This window comes from Anolis sagrei, chromosome 5, assembly GCF_037176765.1.
Source record: "Anolis sagrei isolate rAnoSag1 chromosome 5, rAnoSag1.mat, whole genome shotgun sequence".
Lineage (NCBI taxonomy): Eukaryota > Metazoa > Chordata > Lepidosauria > Squamata > Dactyloidae > Anolis > Anolis sagrei.
In genome coordinates, this window is record NC_090025.1 from 133,795,295 (window position 1) to 133,815,134 (window position 19,840).

General features: G+C 37.6%; 1 protein-coding gene across 10 annotated transcripts in view; it reads left to right on the top strand.

Annotated features, from left to right (window-relative positions):
* DOCK4 (dedicator of cytokinesis 4) overlaps positions 1-19,840 on the top strand; it is a 314,593-nt gene that overhangs the window by 237,650 nt on the left and 57,103 nt on the right. For all 10 annotated transcript variants that reach the window (XM_060777644.2, XM_060777634.2, XM_060777638.2 and 7 more), the window contains 3 exons: positions 1,037-1,095; positions 6,291-6,439; positions 10,388-10,473. In XM_060777644.2, the coding sequence (XP_060633627.2) occupies positions 1,037-1,095; positions 6,291-6,439; positions 10,388-10,473 (294 nt within the window). The remainder of the gene's footprint in view (positions 1-1,036; positions 1,096-6,290; positions 6,440-10,387; positions 10,474-19,840) is intronic.

The following is a 19,840-nucleotide window of genomic DNA, read 5'->3' on the forward strand; positions in this document are numbered from 1 at the left end:
CCATAAAAATAGAGAACATCCAGCTACTAAAGTGTATATTATATTTGGGAAGAGAGCATTATGAGAGAATGGAGAATAGCATTTTGTGATATTTTAGCTTCTTTAATTTATTTTGTTCTGGGTACAAAAGACAATTTATTCAAATATTGATAGAGAACTAGTCATAAAAAGTGATTTATTAACATTTAACTAGTACTTCTTCCACATGGCTGAATGACTTGTGTCAGCAAACAACTTGGCATTTTGGTAATTTTGTAAACATCCTACACAGTCTTTCCAGTACATTGTCTCTGGTCTACTTCAGTTCTAAATAAATTCTACATTATCTTGATTCCAATTTATTTAATTTAAATAATGTAATTTAAATTAATGGAGATTAAGTGGGAAGAAGAATTAGTCAAGATCCAAAGAATGAATGCGTAACATGGTCCTTTGCCAGCAGCATGCTACTTTCGTAATAGGCAAGCTGCAAGGGAAGCTTCAGATACATCTGACATTCTTTTCTGCATAGTTGTGCTTCTATTTGAATTCTAACATAATGCTGGTGTAGTCTCACAGCTACACAACATGGATATGGAAAATGAATTAGGAAGTTGGCATTAGTAAAATGTGACAAATTAATAATTCCATTATTGAAAGTATGAATGGAGCATTAGTAAGTGCCAATGTTATGTCTCTCATTTTATATTAGTCTTCTTGTATATTACTGATATTAATGAGGCATTACAATTTGTAATGTAGTGTCAAGTTTAAAAAAAATCAAAAATGTTTTATGATTCATTGGATAATATATTCAGACCACTGCTTCTCTGCTTTTTTACTACTTCCCATGAATATGACTTCTCCCCCCCCCCCCCCAATTCCGGCACCTCTAGGATCTGTTTTTCCCTTTCTTCATTGCTACCCAAAATGCTTCTGGGTTAAAACTATTATTATATTCCACATGTGAACAGAAATTACCTTCATTGCAGATATATACAAAGTAATGTTATCAATTAACTAATCTTTGATTATATATTTAAAAAATATTTCACAGATATGGTGATATGCGAGTGACAATGGGATGTGAGATCTTCAGCATGTGGCAAAATTTAGGTAAGCTTACTTGTAATTCTTAGGATCCCAATATATAGCTTTAATTTGTTTAAATTAAAGATTTTTAATTCCAGTCTATACCAGCTTTTCCTAGCCTGATGCCTTTCAGACATGTTGTTTTCTGCACCCATAGCAGGCTGATCAATGAGTGTGATAATTTAACAAAATGTTGCTGAGAATTTTATTTTTGTTGGTTTTATTATGAATTTGCCTAAATCCCCAAATGTCTTCATAATAGGCATCAATGGAACTTGATAGTTGGTTTAAAAAGGGAGAACCTATATGGTTGGTTCTACAATATTGGCTGTTAAAGGATCAGTACACATTAACTACTTAGCCTGTAGCTGGGGGCGGGGGTAATACAAGTACAGCCTCTCCCCCCCCCCTCCCAATTGCACCTGGTATACTCATGAATTTTAACTGGTTAACTTGATGTAACCCCTCCTCATAATAAAGGAAATAAGAAGAAAGCAGAAGAAAACAGAAAGAAGCTTCTGGCAATTGTGGAAACGATTGTCCTTTGTGGCCAACATGAACTGGTTTTAAGAAGGAGCAATGATCCAGGGAGTATTACCTGAGAAGAACCTTTGTACAATGATGGCAATTTCAGGGTCTTATTGACATATTGTGCCAGATCTGGAGACAATGGCCTGAAAAGTCATCTTGAAACTGCAACTAAGAACACCTAGTATACTGGTCCTCAAATACAGAATGAACTAATAGACATTTGTGGTGACAAGATAGTAAAAAAATGGTTAAAAAATGCAATGCATCACAGTGTTTCTCTGTTTTGAAACTTTGGTTGTGAGTACTCCAGAACAGTTATCCTTCTTGGTAAGGTACATTGATGCTGAAGTTGCAGGAATAAGTGAAGACTATAGGCTTTGTGAAGATAAGTGATATGATAGGTGGAGGACTTGCAGGATTTATTTTGAAAACACTGGAAAATATGGGCTGAACTTGCAATACTTGTGTGAACATGGTTATGATGGAGCTGCTAATATGAGTGGTCATATTAGTGGTGCACAGGCAATTATATTGTAGAAGTATACAATGGCTGTCTACATCCACTGCAGTGCTCACTCATTAAATCTAGCCTTAGCAAAGACTTGTAGCACTCCACCTGCCAGAATCTGTCAAGGAACAATATCATCTGTGTGTAATTTCTTCAGAGCATCACCCATCAGGCTGGAACTGCTGAAGAAAAATATAAAAGACTGTTTTCCTGAATCAAGAGCAGACAACCTATTGTCGCTTTGTGAAATCGATTGGATTGAGCGACATGATGCAGTTTAAAAGTGTGGTGGTGAGAACACTTGAAGAACTAAAAAAAAGTCCTCTGTATAACAGTGAGACTTCTTCTCAAGCTGGACATCTCCTTTTAGCTGTTCTGAATGCTGAATTTGTAATAACCATACATATCCTAAGAAATCTTCTGTCATCATACCTTCAGTTTAGGAAAACATTACAAAGAGTAGGTATGGACACTTTTGTAGTCTGTAACATATTGACAGTTTCTTAGAAAAAGCCAGGGAGATGGGCACAGAATCTGTGAAAGAATTTCAGAAGATCTTTGACACAGCAAGATCTGTGGTGGAGTCTATGGGTGGAGAAGTGAAGATTTCTTGCATCTGTTCAAAGCAGACTTGTAAAAACAAATCCAGGCAACTCTAGCAACACCAATGGAATATTATAGGCTAAATGTGTACATCCCATTTCTGGATTTTTTTTTCTGTAGTCAGCTTCAAGAAAGGTTTACAAGACACAGGGAAGTAGTTCAGGAACTGCAAGTATTCCTCCCTATTAATTGTGGCCATTTAAAATCCAACTTGAACAAGTACACAGAACTTTACAATGAGTGCCTTCCAGATACTGACATATTGATGGAAGAGTTTGACCTGTGGTGTAGAAAATGGGAAAAGATTACATCTGTAGAAAAACATCAAATGCATTGGAACTTTATCTTGTCTGTGATAGAGATTTTTTCTGAATGTGAAGAAACTTTTTAGAACCTTTTGAAATCTCCTTTCCACCTACACAGCATTCTAAACACTATAGAGGCCTATTAACTATTATTCCTCAAAGAGGTATCTTTCATATAACAAAACACTTCCCAAATCACTTCCTTCCTTCCCCCCTTCAAAACTCCCAGCCCTTCTTCACTTCCAAAACCCTAACTGATTGTAAAATGGCTGCTTTATTCATCCTTTGGCTCTGGCTCCACCCATCTCTATCCACTGAACTTTTCCCTCCAATTTCATCAGTCAATCAGACTGTATTTCTGGCTTAGAGACTGTCTGATTGCTCCACTCCTCAGCTCTGCTTAGCTTTGCAAGCTGGGCCTGGCTGCTGCATTTATACACCAACCCTTTAGAGTAGGCCAATCCGTTACATATGGCTTCACCTTCCTTTATCTTTATTGTTGTCACATTCCAGTTGTTGAATAAAATATGCTTTTTACATTGCCTACTTTTGTAATGGGTGATTTATCTGTAAGTGTCATGACAGTAGTTTCCGCCTGAATGTTCATTAACAATTTTCAGTGTGCAGAACTGCAACAAGGAGTGGTAGCTAGTGGGGTGGTGGTGGTGGTGGTGTGTGTGGGGAAGTTTCTACCCCTTGGATAAGAATTCTATTCACCCAAATGAAATTTCCCTCCATTCCTGACATTTTTGAGTGAGATAAGGAAAACCATTCACACCTAGAACTCTTTTATTTACCGTGTTTGCATTATCTTTGTAACTGCCTGCTACTTTTCTTTGGATGTCTAAACTATTTTTCCAACTGCTCAACTGAGGTTTTAAGTTAGTGCCTGTAGAGATGTGTTTATTATAAAGTGTTATTTATAATGTGTTTAAACTGTATTTATGTATTACATTCGTTGCTATGGCCTAACTGTAAGAGATAGGTTGCCATAGTAACAAAGCCTCAGAGGAGGTGGGCGGAGTTTAAGGAATAAAAGGTTTGAAAGCGTCAGTTAATATTCAGTCAGGAGGAAGAGACCCTGAGGAGAAGAGCAGAGCCAGTTAAGGGCTCTGGGAAATAGCAGAGTCAAGAAAGGACTCTGGGAAAAGTAGTTTAGTCCGGTGGATGAGACCCGGGGAAGAGGTTCAGAGTCAGTTAGGGCTCTGGGTTGTGAAGCTGTGAGAATTCAGCAGTTCTTAGAATTTGTGAATATTTCTTCAGCAAGAGAGCTGAAGGTGTTACCTTGTTAGATTGCTTAGGTTAAAGAATCTAACAGAGGGGGTTTAAAGGATCGCCAGTAAGGAAAGACTGGTGATCAGTGGTTTGTTCCGAGTATAGGGCAAACAGTGTGGATATTCACAATAGGGAACTCTGAAGTAGTATAAGCACTTCACTAAAGAAGGAGTTTGTAGAATTGTAACATCAGAAGCCTGAATGTATCTCAAACCAGCCATTTTGTAACATCAAGCCTTGTGCCAAGTTCAAATTCTCAAAACTGCAACAATTACGTTCTGTTAACAATAAAACTTGTTCTCTTTGTATTTCAAACCTGCCTCCTCCATTGCTTTTATGCTTGGTGCATTCCACACTACCAAAGTCACCTCACAACACAACTAAAGATAAACAGAGACAATAACCAGCGTCTCTAAACATATTGGTGGCAGCTTAATTGATATTTAAAAGAAGGTTCCTCACAGAATATTGGTGACATTAAAGAAGATTAATACTTCCTCACATAATTTTGGTGGCATCTAGTGGGATTAGCGCTTCTTCACAGTGCCACATTAGCAGTTTGGGGACTGAGCCAAATTTCATGAGAAGGGAGAATTTCTATCCCATGACAATGATTCTTCCAAAAAACCCATCTCATGCCATAAGCAGGTTGAAAGTTGTTGCTACTTAAAACTCCCCTGTGTGTTTTGGAGTGAATACACAGTAACAAGTCCATAAAACTAGCTGTTAATGGTTCATTTCTGCATAGGCTTTTTACTTTGCTAAAAGTATTCCCTCCCCCCCCCCCCTTATGGAAGCTAAGTTCAAGCTTTCCTTCTTATAGGTGAATTTTGTACTCCCTTTGTTGTGTCCACAAAATAGAGGGTAGGTGTGTATTTGGCCACTTTTGCTTCTATGTGATGTGTGTATGCCAGTGGTTCCCAACCTTTTTTGAACAGGGACCACTCTTTAACATTAGTACCAAAAGAATTATGAATCAGTTTTTGGTCAACTTTAGATTCGGTTTGATTATTTGGGGTTCTGATTCAGAAAATTGCATTGGGCAGACCACATTAGCTCTAGTTTCTGATACAGAACATATGCCACCCAGTAGTCAACATCTGCTCACCCACAGAAAATCATATTTAATAACCTATTGCTGATGTAGTAGTAATCTTTCATGGGTAGTCAGCCTTTCCCCTCCTGACATCCCGTTGCCTCAGCACTATAAGAGGGTTCGTGAGACCAGTCACTCTCGTTGCTGGATGGTTTCAAGGCGACCGTGTAGTAATGGTGAGGCCGCGGACCATATTTTCATTCTTGCGGACCACTGGTGGTCCACAGACCACAGGTTGGGAACCACTGGTGTGTGCAATCAGATGGATAACTATTTGTATGAGTCTTTCAAGAGAATCATGGAAGAACGGTAGTGTCCTTATATCTCAAAGACTGAGATTGCCTTTGTAGAAAATCTTAACTGCATTTTGTAGTTTGTAGTCTTGGCATCTTGTTGGCATCTTTCCCTTAAGAAGTTGTATTTTGTTTATTGATAGGAATCCTTCTTAAGGCGTTTCCAAGAAAGTCCAAATATTTTTTCAAAATGTGTTGTTCTCCTCCAAAACATTAAATACTTGACCAGCTCAATCTATTTCTTTTTGAACATGTGGAGGAGTAGACACACTGGTCTATATTATGTGAATAAACTATGCACATAGGTTTGCCTTTTATCATCCTTATATTCTCTCCATAGGACACGAAAGGAAAAATAGCAGGGAAGGAGAGGAATCGATGCTACCAGATGGTTCTGATTTCTCTAGCAGATTAACAGCATTGGATATAATTCAGCTGTTGCTGCTGCTTTTCCTTATTTCTTCCTTATATTTGTTTTTGAAATCAGCCATTCTAGGAGTGGTATTGTCTAGATCTGTAGACCACATGGATCAGTTTTTCATAGGTCTAAAAGTTCTGTTTTCTAGTATTTTGATTCACAAAGATACTTTTGTTCATTTTCATTTTAGGGGAACACAAAGTCCATTTCATCCCAGCGTTGATTGGGCCTTTTTTAGAAGTGACCCTGATACCTCAGTCTGACCTACGGAATGTCATGATTCCAATTTTCCATGACATGATGGACTGGGAACAAAGGCGAAGTGGCAACTTTAAACAGGTATTTGTTGTTGTAGTTTATTTATTTATTAATATCAACTGCATTTAAAACTATTTAATTTGTTTCCATAAGTAAGGCATTCTGTTTGCAACACTTTTAGCAAACTGGATGCCTTGGCCTAAGCCAACTATTTGTTTCAGTCAACTTTCAATAGGTGCTTGTGGCATACAGTTGAAAAATCAAATCTTTATTACTATTTTATTTTGCTCCAGCCATCTTATAGCGTGATCTTCCCTTGCTTAAGGCCAGAATGCATAAGCTTAACATTTGATATGGGAAGAGACTTCTGAAAATGGAGGATGAGAGTATAACAAAGCAATGCTTGATGGAGCAATATAAGCAGGGAGGTTGGGCTCAAAACTGGTTAGCCCTGTGCCATCAGTATTTTGATGTGTCAACAACAACCCTAATGCAGTTGAACAAGAAGGCGATTAGAAGCAAAATATTTAAGATGAATGTATCTGACAACTTTTGGACTTGTAAACAGCAGTGTTTCATCACTTGGTATCCTCTACTAAAGAGTGACCAATATTGTCAACAATATCTTCAAGGTTTAAGGTCAATAGCCCTTAGAAAACTATTTACAACCCTGCACTTCCAAACAATGCCATCAGCCTGGCTAGAGGGAAGATATAGAGGGATCCCTCATGCCCAATGACTTTGTATTTGTGGGTCAAGGGTAAGAGAGAATTCAATATACTATTCCATTGCCCTTTGTATAATGACCTTAGAAACAATATTCTGAGAGCCCTTTTGGAAGGGGAAGCATGGCAACATTCAGCGCTTATCTGTTACTTGTTAGCAGATTATTCAAAAAACAAAATATTAAAGGTTGCCACATTTGCACTCTCAGCCCAAAAAGTCCACAGCGGAGGCTAGAAATGGAGATGGAGATAGTTTGGGATGATACAAATCAGACACTGTTATTGTTATGTCACTGCTACTGTAATTTTAAAGAGCCAGTATGGAATAAGTTTTAGTGTGTATATAGTGCTTGTAGAGTGACCTTTTAGCCAAACCCAGACTATAATGAATAATTTAATCATAATAATATAAAATGTATTGAAATAGCAGGGTAGTGAAAGGTTATGGATGTTCATAAGAACAGTTAAAATACAAAATATATTGTATTAAAAATATTAGTTTTGATCTGAGCATAACAAATAAAGCAGTTATGCTCTGACTAACAGAAAAGGCAGTGAGGACATAGTAAACCTAACTGTACAACTAATTAAAGCATAACAGATGACAAATGGTGCACAAGAAACATTTTAAAGTTATTTAAAGCTCAGCAAAAAATGAACAAGCATATTTAAGAGAGAGGCTTTTAAATCGTCATAAAATAAAATTGTTGATGATAAAAAGGAAACAAAAATATAGCTTGTAAGAATCAGTAAAATTGTATGTCTTCTCCATCTTGAGAGATGGCCCACGCACATATCAAATAGCTAAAAATATCAAAGCAGAACAGAAAGAAAAGCACACGACTACACCTATCCTTTGCTGCAAGCAATGAAGTCATTTTTTTATGACCAAATTTCTTCATATTTTGTTAAGATTACATGACTCCAGTGAAAATGTATTGGTAAATTACTGTTCTCCAAACGTTAGTAGCCTCTTTAGTGTCTCCTTTTTAAATTGTTCAGAGTTCTACTGTCAAAACGTAGGTGTCCTAGATATGTGTGTGTGTATTTAAAAAAAACCTTGGGGTATACAGCTATGTTGCCATCAATCTGCCATCCAGGTTTCCGTTGAAGCAAAGACCATACAGAAATATGTACTAGAGGCTCTGTTAATGGACATGTATTCAAAATATAAATTGTAACACTGTATTTAAACCCCCACAAAACAATAATTAAAAGTAAAGTTTTTTAACAAAACATTTTAAAAACAATTTCCTAGCTACTCTGCTTATTTTGTATTATTATGCACAGGGACCCCTACACCTTGGAAATGAAAGGCTCTTTGCCTTCTACTTGTTGGAATGAATCTGTTCGGATTTTCTAGAACCTTTTTTTGTGTCAGGAGTGACTTCAGTAACTGCAGGACACTTCTGGTGTGAGGGAATTGGCCGTCTGCAAGGACGTTGCCCAGGGGACGCCCGGATGTTTTGATGTTTTATCATCCTTGGTGAGGGGCTTCTCTCATGTCCCCACATGGGGAGCTGGAAATGACAGAAGGAACTCACCTGCACTCTCCCTGGATTTGAACCTGCAACCTGTCAGCCTTCAGTCCTGCCATCAAATTTAACCCATTGCATCACTGGGGACTCCTTGAGGAGCTATTGAGTTGGTCACATAACTCCTATGGTTACAAAATATTGACCAATATCAGAATTCTCCTTAAGTATCTATTAAGTATTCTTTGATCTATCAAGATATTATTCTTCCCAAAATTTATAATTTAACCAAACTACAAACCCAGGATTCCATAGTATGCAGTAAGTGCCATTACTGCATAGTGTGAAAGTCATGTTCAGCCTTTTCTCATGCGCAGTACTCCAAAACATAAAACAGATGCAGTTGTACTTGTGTCCTTCTGGTAGGCTTCCCATAGGCTATTGTGTAGTTACAATGCGGAACTGCAGAAGTCTTAAATCAAAGACAGCATATTTCTTCCATAATGGCACTTAACTAGTAGAGTCACATATGAGAGAGCAACTGAAAAAAGAACATAACATCCCACAACAATGATTCTTCCAAAAGGCCCACCTTGAAACGTTTATGATGCAAGGAATATCACTTATGAACTGTACAAGTGGGAACAGCATTGTGAAGATAAAGGTCTGCCATGATCATTAACATACTTTAAGCTTCCCATTTCCAGAGGATGACCCTTGTGACTTGCCAAGCCCTACCACATGAATCTTTTCTTTCTCTCTTGCTACTGAAGCAGCCTTAGACACGCCAAGTAAGAAAGTACTAAATGCACCATCTGCTATTGCAGCTCCCCCCCCCCCCCTTTCTTGGTGTCGCTTCAAGCCATTTCTCTGTGTTCCCTTTCCTGCTGCTGCCAATGAAGCAAAGCAAAAGCATCTAAATGAGTGAGGTGAATGGCAAAATAGCAGGAGTAAAATAACTGGGGAGGGGGTTAATAAAGGCACAAAAGTGAAGCAGTGAAAGCAAGATAAATAGGCTACCATAGACTGACAGTTATTTTATGAGCCATTAGTGGAGAAATAGTTCTCATATAAGCTGTGTAGAGACATTCTGATGTCTCTTTGCATTATGAATTCTCATTAAAGGCATTAGCTATCATTCATTCTTTAATAACTCTATGGCAGGCCTCCCCTTTAGTTTTTCATTCACTAATTATCTCTATTACTGCAGAGGAGATGATTTCCCCGTGCAATATTAACTATGCGCAGCCACCTTGTTACATTTCCTTGATAACAAAACGCAACCCCAAGCGTGTTTAAGCAATGAGCATTAGCCGCTGAACCCGTCGTCCCCAACTGCTCTCATTTCCTAAGATTAAAATTAAATACATTTTCTCACTTGTCCAGATTTAACTGGAGACAGAATAAGTGTCGGTATTGGACGATCAAGAAGCATGGAAGAAATTCACATCAAGATAATGCTTAATGAAAAAAGAAAGGCAAAGGGAGTGCTTTTATGCTGGGATGTATATTACGCCTTTTGTTTTCAGTCTTGGGATATGATTTTCAAGCAGAAGAATTAGGCCTGCTGCTCTTACTTGGCTGCCTTTTAGCAACAGCAAATGCCTGTCACCTAAAAGCACATTATTCCACTTAAATCAACATACACATACCATACAAGAGATGCTTACAGCCCTATAAAGAAGTGACAACATGGTGGCAACTCTTGAATTTTTCATATATAAGTAATTCTTTAGTAAAGTCCTTTGCACTATTTTTTTCAGTATATTAATCAAGGGGTTGATTTGTACTCACAAAACATCTTAAGTATCAATATATGTTCCTTACAGGTAGAAGCAAAATTGATTGACAAATTGGATAGTTTAATGTCAGAAGGAAAAGGTGATGAAACATACCGGGAACTCTTCAATAGTATGTGAGTAATATATGCTTTAAAAAGTCAGCTTGGAGAATTATTTTTCTACGCAGAGGAACTGGAGATATAGCTTAATGCTCTGAAGGGGATGCTTTGTCTCTTTGATTCTCTTTAATCAGGGTTAATTATTGAAATGAATGAACAAGTCCTATGTTTTTAATTACTAGGATCTGTGGGAGGGATTGTGTAACATTCTTTTCTCATTCATTTAATTGTTAAATCTGGGGAAGCTGGAAATAGAAATGCTTAAACCAGATTTCAAACAATAGTGTGTATATTAAAATAAGAAAACAAAACAAAATATATAATTCAGGAAGCCATTTCACAGTAAAATATAATAATAGATAAATTGGATTTTGATTTTGGTCCAGTTCTCTGACCTAAAACATTTGTATTGAAATTATCTAAGCATGTCACCATAGAATATAAACTAATGTGATTGTAATGCATTGTGGTCATAGAAGATACAGACATTTAGTCCTTGGGATAAGCAAAAGAATGGCTGTACAAAGTATTTTAATTTCAACCGAAAGGGTAGGAAGGTTGAAACAACTGGGACTAAAAAGATTTTCTCTGCATTAGATTATGACTATAATTTATATTGCCCCCAATATTGGTTTAATAATTTCAGTTTTCCCCTTGAATGAATCAGTGATGTCTTTAGAGTAATCACAAGATATGCCCTGTATGTATTTTTCTTAAAATAGTTAAACAAAAAGAAATGAATAGGAGCATTACAAAAGCTTACCAAGTGAAATAAAACACATAGGCTTGCCCCCCCCCCCCCATTCCTATCCATTTGGTTTAAAGACCACCAGAAATCGTCATGGATTTTAATATTTTAAGAAAGTATAGCAGAAATAGAAGCAGGTATTCTGGCTCAGCTAAATGTCAGTATACAAAGAAGACTAGAGGCCATCCAGATATCTTTTATGCACTGGTTCCCTGACATGAAGATGGAACTACTCAGAGCTATTTTCTAGAAAACAGTAAATAGCATAGTTTTCACATTTACACAAAATCTGTTTAAATTTAAATTTCAAGTTTGCTTTGAGAGCCTCAAAGATCAAAACTATGAAGGGGTGATAGGAGTATAGAAGCAGTTGTAAAACAAGAGGGGGCACATTTCCATAGGATCATCTTCTCCAATGTATTGTATGTACTCACTTATATGTAAGTCAATGTCATGAATAAGTTGAGGACAGGTTTTGGGGGAAAATATAATAATAAACTTTATTTTTACCCCGCCACCATCTCCTCCAACGGGGACTTGGGGCAGCTTATATGAGGCCAAGCCTGACCAACAGATTACAGCAAAATAAAACCAAAAACACTAAGCAACAGATAACAACATCATAATTACATAAAAAACATATGAATACATTAAGCAATATAAAATTACATAAACACAATAACAATGACAATGGGCGGGCCACATGTGCAGGATAAAATGTTAAAAAAAACTCAGGGTGAGATAAAGAAGGAACAGGTTATATGGATTTGGAGGTGACCCACAGATAAATCAAAGATCATACCACAGAGAAGGAAAAATACCAGAATAATCCCCACCATTTCTCTGCTCATTTATTCAAAAAGTTCAGAAGTGGTCCCACAATGGAGATGGTAAAGAAGGCTAGTGCTTCTTTTAGGCTCTCCCATGATGGTCAATCTCTTGCTTTTCACTACTGTACTCAGAAAAGGCCATGGTTCCCTTTGGGATCAAAGTTAGTGTTCACTATTTACATAAGTTGATCCAGGATGTTGGTTACTGAAATTTCTAAAGTTGTACATGAGTAGATAAAGTAATTTAACAGAGAAAGTTTCAGTTGGCCTCTACTGTGCTCTGTTGTTGTTTTTGTTTGTCTTCACCTCATTCAAGTTCATGGTGACTCTCAGGCAAACCGATCACAGTTTTCTGGGGCTGAAAATGTGTGATTTGCTCCAGGCCACTCCATGGGTTTCCATTACCAAGTGGGGAATCGAATCCTGGTCTCCAGAGTCATAGTCCAACACTCAAATCTCTACACCACACAGGCTTTCTTCTTTCTCTGCCATTTCAGGCCTGTGTGAAGGTACAATATACCACATTACATTTTCCACCTTCCTGCAGCAATTCTGTTTTAAGCATTTGATGTTCACTAGAAGTACTTACTGATATCAGAAACAAATCACAGATGTCATCTTCATTTTTATTTTAAAACATTAAGGTTGGAGAATGCTACTGCTTAAATTCTGCTGCAATGAAATATCCTATAAAATTGCAGCTATCAATCTTCTGGCAGTCGTCACCTAAAGAGTCCGGAAAAGTAACAGATACATATATCTCACTTGGAACAGAGGTATCTCTTTAAGATTGGCACTAAAACTGAAGGAATGAATGGCTTATTCCTTTCAATGTCTTAATTTGGTGATGTTTCACTTTACCACTTTTTAAATTGAAACATAGCCATTTGAAAACAATATCACTCTGACATAAAAATAGTGGAAGTACATGAGTATTTCATTATTGAAATTACACTATATAAAATTATTTCCTGTTTAATTGTGCAGTACTTACTTTGAAAGTAGTTGTAATACTCCAGAAATTTCGTTTTTGTGGCTGCCACAAACTATGGTTAATTAGTTGAAGCTCTGAGATATTCATTGAAAAACTATAGCAAAATGTGTTGCAGGATGCCCCATAAAAACAAAGTTTTTGCAGTTTAATAAACTTTTCCCATTGTTTTATGATAGAACCAATTAGAAAATCAGATTTATATCAAGGAGAGGTGGTGTGGGTATAATAATAATAATAATTATTATTATTATTATTATTATTAACAACTTAAGATTGTGTTACATAGCAATATTAGATTAGAGTATTTCAAACTACAACTCTTCTCTTTGTCTTTTAAAAACCTTTTTATATAAATAATCTTTAACCTTCCAAACTGCCCAGATCAACTTTTGGTTCAGGTGACCCTATAACTTTCCTCTGCATGATTCACCTAAAATGTAGACTGCAAATAGGCAAGTAGTTATTAATTGAATCAGGACTACCACAAATAACATTTGGTCCCAAGTACAATCGAGAAATATGATATAATGAAATGGTTAAACTGCTCTATGGTCTGACAAACAGAAGAATAACCCGCACCCCAATTGCTATCAGTAGACTTTTGTAGATCTATTATAGTTTTTTAAATATGTTACTACAGCTTCTGAATATCAAGATATAAACATTTGACTATGTGCCAGTTCTCATTTGTATAATTTGAACATCCTTAGGCAAATAGGCTTCCTTTCTTGAATAACTGACTATTCCATATCCTTCTTGCTGGGCTTGCCTTTGCTTGTCTTTCTTCTAGGCATAATTGGTGCCATCTTCAATATGTTGCGGGGTTTTCTGGTGTGAAAATTGCACTCCTCCTCACTATCTCAGAGTAGGGATGTTAATCTCTTTACTTTTTTAACTCTTACACAGAAAAATGGGAGAAATCAAAAGTTTTCTTGCTGCTGGCAAAAATGGCAAGCGCTTTTGTGCACATTTTTATAACTGGATTTTTTTGGAAAAAAAATCAGATGCAAAACAGTATTCAAAAATATATGGTGAAAATCTCTTAGTGGTTGATGCTGTTTTCTCTGTGTGGATGAAAGCAACTGTAAATGTTCTTTACATCATGTTCATGGGTTTGGTCCATCTCCTGTTCTTTAGCAGGAGAGCTGGAACCCTTATTCCCATTTTTAGCAGCTGACACCACTCACTTATATTTACACCAAGTTTCATTGACCTAGTAGGATGTCACTGAGAGGATTAACTAGCCCCCTTTCCACCTCTGACTCTACAGAGACTTCCCTTTCTTTTCCCATGGGAGATCCTATACACATTCACACACACAAGTGAAGGCATATGGAGAGTGAGTTAGAATGGAAGAGATTTTTTAGGGAACTCCTTTATTCAAAGCAAGTAATCTGGCATTAGCATTACATAGGAAGGAGCCTCCGGTGGCGCAATGGATTAAACCCTTGTGCCAGCAGGACTGAAGACCAACAGGTTGCAGGTTCGAATCCAGGGAGAGTAAGGATGAATTCCTTCTGTCAGCTCTGGCTCCCCATGTGGGGACATAAGAGAAGCCTCCCGCAAGGATGATAAAACATCAAAATATCCGGGCATCCCCTGGGCAACGTCCTTGCAGACGGCCAATTCTCTCACACCAGAAGCAACTTGCAGTTCCACAAGTCACTCCTGACACAGAAAAAAATACATAGTCATCATCATCACCATCATCATCATCATCATCATCATCAGCTATCACTTGTTGCCAAGTATGATTACCTTCCAATTGCAGGGTCTTGCCAATGGGTCCATAGTTGTAGAGACCTATTCTTGACCTGCATGTTGTTCCACAGTGAGGACATGGATTTCCAGATGGAAGGCAGTCCCGACAAGGTTGGCTTTACACATCTCCCTCTGAACATGTTTCTCCCTTTCGCCCTCCATTCATGCCTCTTCTAGTTCCACAGCACTGTTGGTAACAACTGACCTCCACTTAGAATGCTCAAGGGTGCCAAGGCTTCCCAGATCTCAGTGTCTATGCTGCAGTTTTTAAGGTTAGCTTTAAGCCCATCTTTAAATCTCTTTTCCTGCCCACCAGCATTCCTTTTTTCGTTCTTGAGTTGGGAGTATAATAAATGCTTTGGGAGATGGTGATTTAGACAACATCGCTAGTCCAGTGAAGTTGATGGCGGAGGATCATTTCTTCAGTGCTGGTGGTCTTTGCTTCTTCCAGCACACTGACATTTGTCCGCCTATGTTTTCAAGAGATTTGCAGGGTTTTTTGGAGGCAACGCTGGTGGAATAATTCCAGAAGTTGAGAGTGACATTTGTAGACAGTCTATGTTTACCTAGGAGTAATTTGAGAGTTACAACATTTGGAAAATACATATATTTTATTTATTTATTATCTCCCTTCAACAACCAAATCTGTAAGAGAACTGGAACTAAAAGATAACCTCCCTCTGAAGATCTTAAAACACATGTTGGTTGATAGCAGAAGATATGATCTTTCAAATAGTTCAGACCAAGACTTCTTAAACCTTTTCCACTCCCAGACCTCTGGGAATTTTTATATGACCCCAGGTATATAACTGGGTATAAAAGTCAAATATTTACTTATAATAAACCAGCATTTGTGATGCTTGCTATACAGCCTGATTTTTCTTTTTATGAAATACAGCAGAAGCATCTTATGCAGAGTCCATTGTAAACACTGCACGCCTTTGCTAAAACATTCATGAAAATATCTGAAGTAGCCACTGGGTGGCCTTCTGAAACCTTTTACTATTGCCAATACTATGAGAAATAATAATCATAGCAGTATTATTACTCGTATTACTATGGTGATAGCTTTACTTTTATAGGATATTTTTATAACCCCAGTTTTCTCTTATGGGACCCCAATTGAGGTTGGGACACATAGTTTAAGAAGCAGTGGTCTACACTCACCCATGGAGATCTTTTAACCAGCACTTTGAATTCTGATAGCTAGTGAAACTATTTCAACAGGACAGTTAGATGGTCCTGTGCCCAACCTCAGCCAACCGTCTGACCATTACATTTTGGACCTGCTGAAATCTTTCTGAAGGTACATCCAAGTAGAGTGCATTACAGTAGTCCAAAGGGAATATCATCAAGGCATGTGTCACTGTAGGCAGATCCACCTTCTCAAAGTATAGGTACAATTGGTGCATACGTTCTAACTGTGAAAATGCTCTCCAGGCCATACCTAACCTGGAATATCCTGGTTGAGATCTGAGTCCTATCTGAGTTTCTCACCCCCCCCCTCTTTTTTTTGCCAATCAAGGATGAGTGCTGAGGGCTCAGGTAAAGCAAGTTCCATTCTGGTGTGGATATTTGGAGAACAGAATGATTTCTGGAAGAGGATCAGAGAAAGATTTTAATAAAATATTACATATGCATGTAATAGTATTTCTGTCTCATAGCATGTAAAGAGAGAATGCCTGCAGAGGTTGAAATGCCCTTTATTTTTCTGCCTTTCTCTCTAGCTCTTGCCTGAGGTAACTGAATTTTGTTATAAATGTTTGCTTTGTACATTATCTTTCAAAGGTCAGGGAAGCAAAGGGTTTGTACAAATTTGTGAACATTCCTTATACATACATATTTGAGATGAAATTCAACCTGAAAGTACACCCTGTATTTAAACTGACTAATCTACATCCGTTCTGAGAGATTCTAGCAGCCCATATTTTGAGATGCTCTCTCACCTTCCACTTATCTTTATATTTAGCGTTGGAGAAAACTTCAGGTTAGAGTACACCTTCCTTGTTCACAATTTCTTGATATTTCACCATTTCTAAACGAATTCAGCACCTTTTAAGGGATTTGTTTCCTTAAAAAATGAAACTCCTTTATGTTCCTTGGAGTTTTTATCTGTTTATACTGCAGATGTATTTGCTGGAAGTCCCCAGGTAAAATCCAGACTATCTAAAGTAGAAATATATGGCTGCCTGTCACATGCACACAGGACTGTGTGCCAAGAAACAATATTTGCCTGTATTTTTATATGAGCTTCCAGATGTAGGCTGTGCTGTTGTTATCAAGCTGGCTTGACTACTGGTGACCCTATGGCTGAGAGACCTGGGAAATCCATGTTATTAACAGCCCAGTTCAGGTGTTTGCAAAATTAGATTGTGATATTTTCTTTTTCATTTTATTGAATTGATTCATCTGCAATGTGACCTCTTTTCCTGCAGTTTTCAGTAAGAAAAAGGAGTGAGCATTATGACCTCTTCAACGAGTTATGTCCAGAGAATGATAGCACCAGTGTAGTAATTTAGTAGTAGTTCAGTAATTAGACTCCAATGTCTTGATGTGCTCTAAGACTCATTTATTTATTTAGGGATATCATGGTATCTGTGGAACTCTTCTCCAGCAACACATTTCAAATGGGCTTGAAGGACTTTCTCCCATATCTTTTCATGAGCTACACAATAAAAGTCTTTTCTATAATCAATGAAATTTGGGCCAATTTTCTTCTGAAATTCTTTGGTGCCCTCCATTAGCCATTATATGTATGCAATATAATCTCTAGTGTCTCTTCCTTTTTTGAACCAGTTTGAGTGCCTGGCATTTCTTTCTTCATATATTTTTAAATATCTTTGTTGAGCTTTTTCCCTTCAAATATGGTAGAGTACACTGTAATAATAATGCAACATGCAAGTCAGAAATAGTATATATAATATAAAACAGCTGTCACACTACCTAAGTCATTATCAACTGAAGCAATATGCAACTGCTCTCATCTGTCATTTGGTAATCTTTCCTCTCATTTGAGAATTAGACTTCTACTGTTTTAGATGCAGGAATGGAAAATATAATTCTATATTTCAGCAACTAAAGGACTTCACTCCTCTACTTCCACACTACTTTGAATTGGCCACATAAAGACATTGGACCAGACTCTTGCCAACTGCTAAGTTAGAATTGCATTGCCATTATTGCTACCTGATTTGTTGCTAACATTATAAGATGATTAAACTAGGATGAATGCCCAGGATAGTTTTGGATTCGATGAGTGTTATTTAACTGCTGTGTGGCTATGACTGGTAATGAGGAAAGGTCTCAAAAAGTGAATGTTGTGCCAATTTTTGGTTTCTGCAGAAATGTTGATGTATGTTTATTTGTTTTTAATCTTATACAGTCACTACAGTCAGGATTCAGTTTTGGAAGTGCCATAAATTAGCATTTCACAATGCATGCTGGAAGGTAACACACATTAGTTCAGTGGTTCTCAACTTGTGGGTCCCCAGGTGTTTTGGCCTACAACTCCCAGAAATCCCAGCCAGTTTAGCAGCTGTTAGGATTCCTGGGAGTTGAAGGCTAAAACATCTGGAGACCCACAGGTTGAGAATCACTGAATTAGTTGGTATGTAAAACTGATTTTCAATGCGTTTGTGGACTCCATATACATGGTTTCCCTGCCATTCTTATACTATTAGGCCTTTCTCTTGGGCTGTTGCTGTTTTGACTTGAGCTACAAAAGTGGCACTTTACTACTACAACTTTGTTGTATCCTGTTCCTTTGCTTTTCATAATGATTAAGCACTTCGCCTTGTCATGTTGAATTTTGCTCTGTTGTGCTCAGCAAAGAGACGAGCCAAACAAAGGGAATGTATTTTACCTATTTCTGCCATCATTTCTCTCTCATTACGAATCTACTGGATGTTGAACGTTGTGAATGGCTACAAACAAAGGCATTATGCATAAGTGCAAATCATATTGTTCTCGTTCTGCTGCCCCTGGGATATTTTTGTGCTCCCACACAGACACCTCCCATACCAACCTAAAACTTGGATTGGTATTGGAAGCCTCCAGTAGCAGGCATGAGCAAAATGCAGTTTACAGCCCACCTACATCCCTCCAGCAGCCTAAAAATTGTCCATCTCTTTTCTTTCTAAAAATATATCTTACAGCTAAACTGCATGTTTTCTTCCACTTTTTAAAAGAGTCTTTCTTTAGCCTAAAGCAGCCAACATCTCCCTCCCATAGGGAGGAGCAATGTGAGTCCTTTAACCTTTGGCAGTTGCCCAACTCTGCTTGGGAGTTTGGACTGTGTCCCCCACACCTTGTTCTGAGAGAAAACCCCAGACATCTCCCATCAACCTTCTGCAAATGAACGAGTTGTGTTGGGCTCTTGAGCATGTTTAGTACTTAAAGAATCTGTTTCTGTGGCAACCTCGGGTTCATCCATAGAATATGGGAAGGAATAAGGAAGGAAACAGTCTCTTCTAGCCTATGCAAAGAGCCTTTTCCCTCATTGCCATATAGCAATCTAGCTTGCTCAGGGGTGGGGAGAGGACTCCTGAAGCAAAGGATGCCTTGTGATACCCTCAGGATTTTAAAGGAGTAAATGCTAGTTAGTATCCGTCACAAGTATTGTCAGGGGTTGTATTTCTGTACTTCTGTACCACATCTGATAATAATTTTCCATAATTCTAATTGACTTGGAGAACTGGACTAATACTTGCTACAGAGAACCCATCAATTATTTAATGGTTAAATGAATGAGATTGAAATGCATAAATAACACCAAGTGAAAGGGAAGTATTTTCTTTAAAAAAAATCCCAGGAAAAGGCTTTTCCTGTGGCACTTACAATGCAGTAAATTGTGTGGGTGCAGAACTACTGTCGACTAAAGTACGGGGGAAAAATCCTACATTGAGAAGATTTGAAATCTCAACGAAAGGGAACAGTGAGATGGGAAATGCTCTCCTCTAGGTAACAAAACCTTCCGTTTCTTTTCTTAATCCTGAAATGCAGCTCTAATAAATAGCATAATAGGGCAAGGATGTAATAAAAGCCCAAATC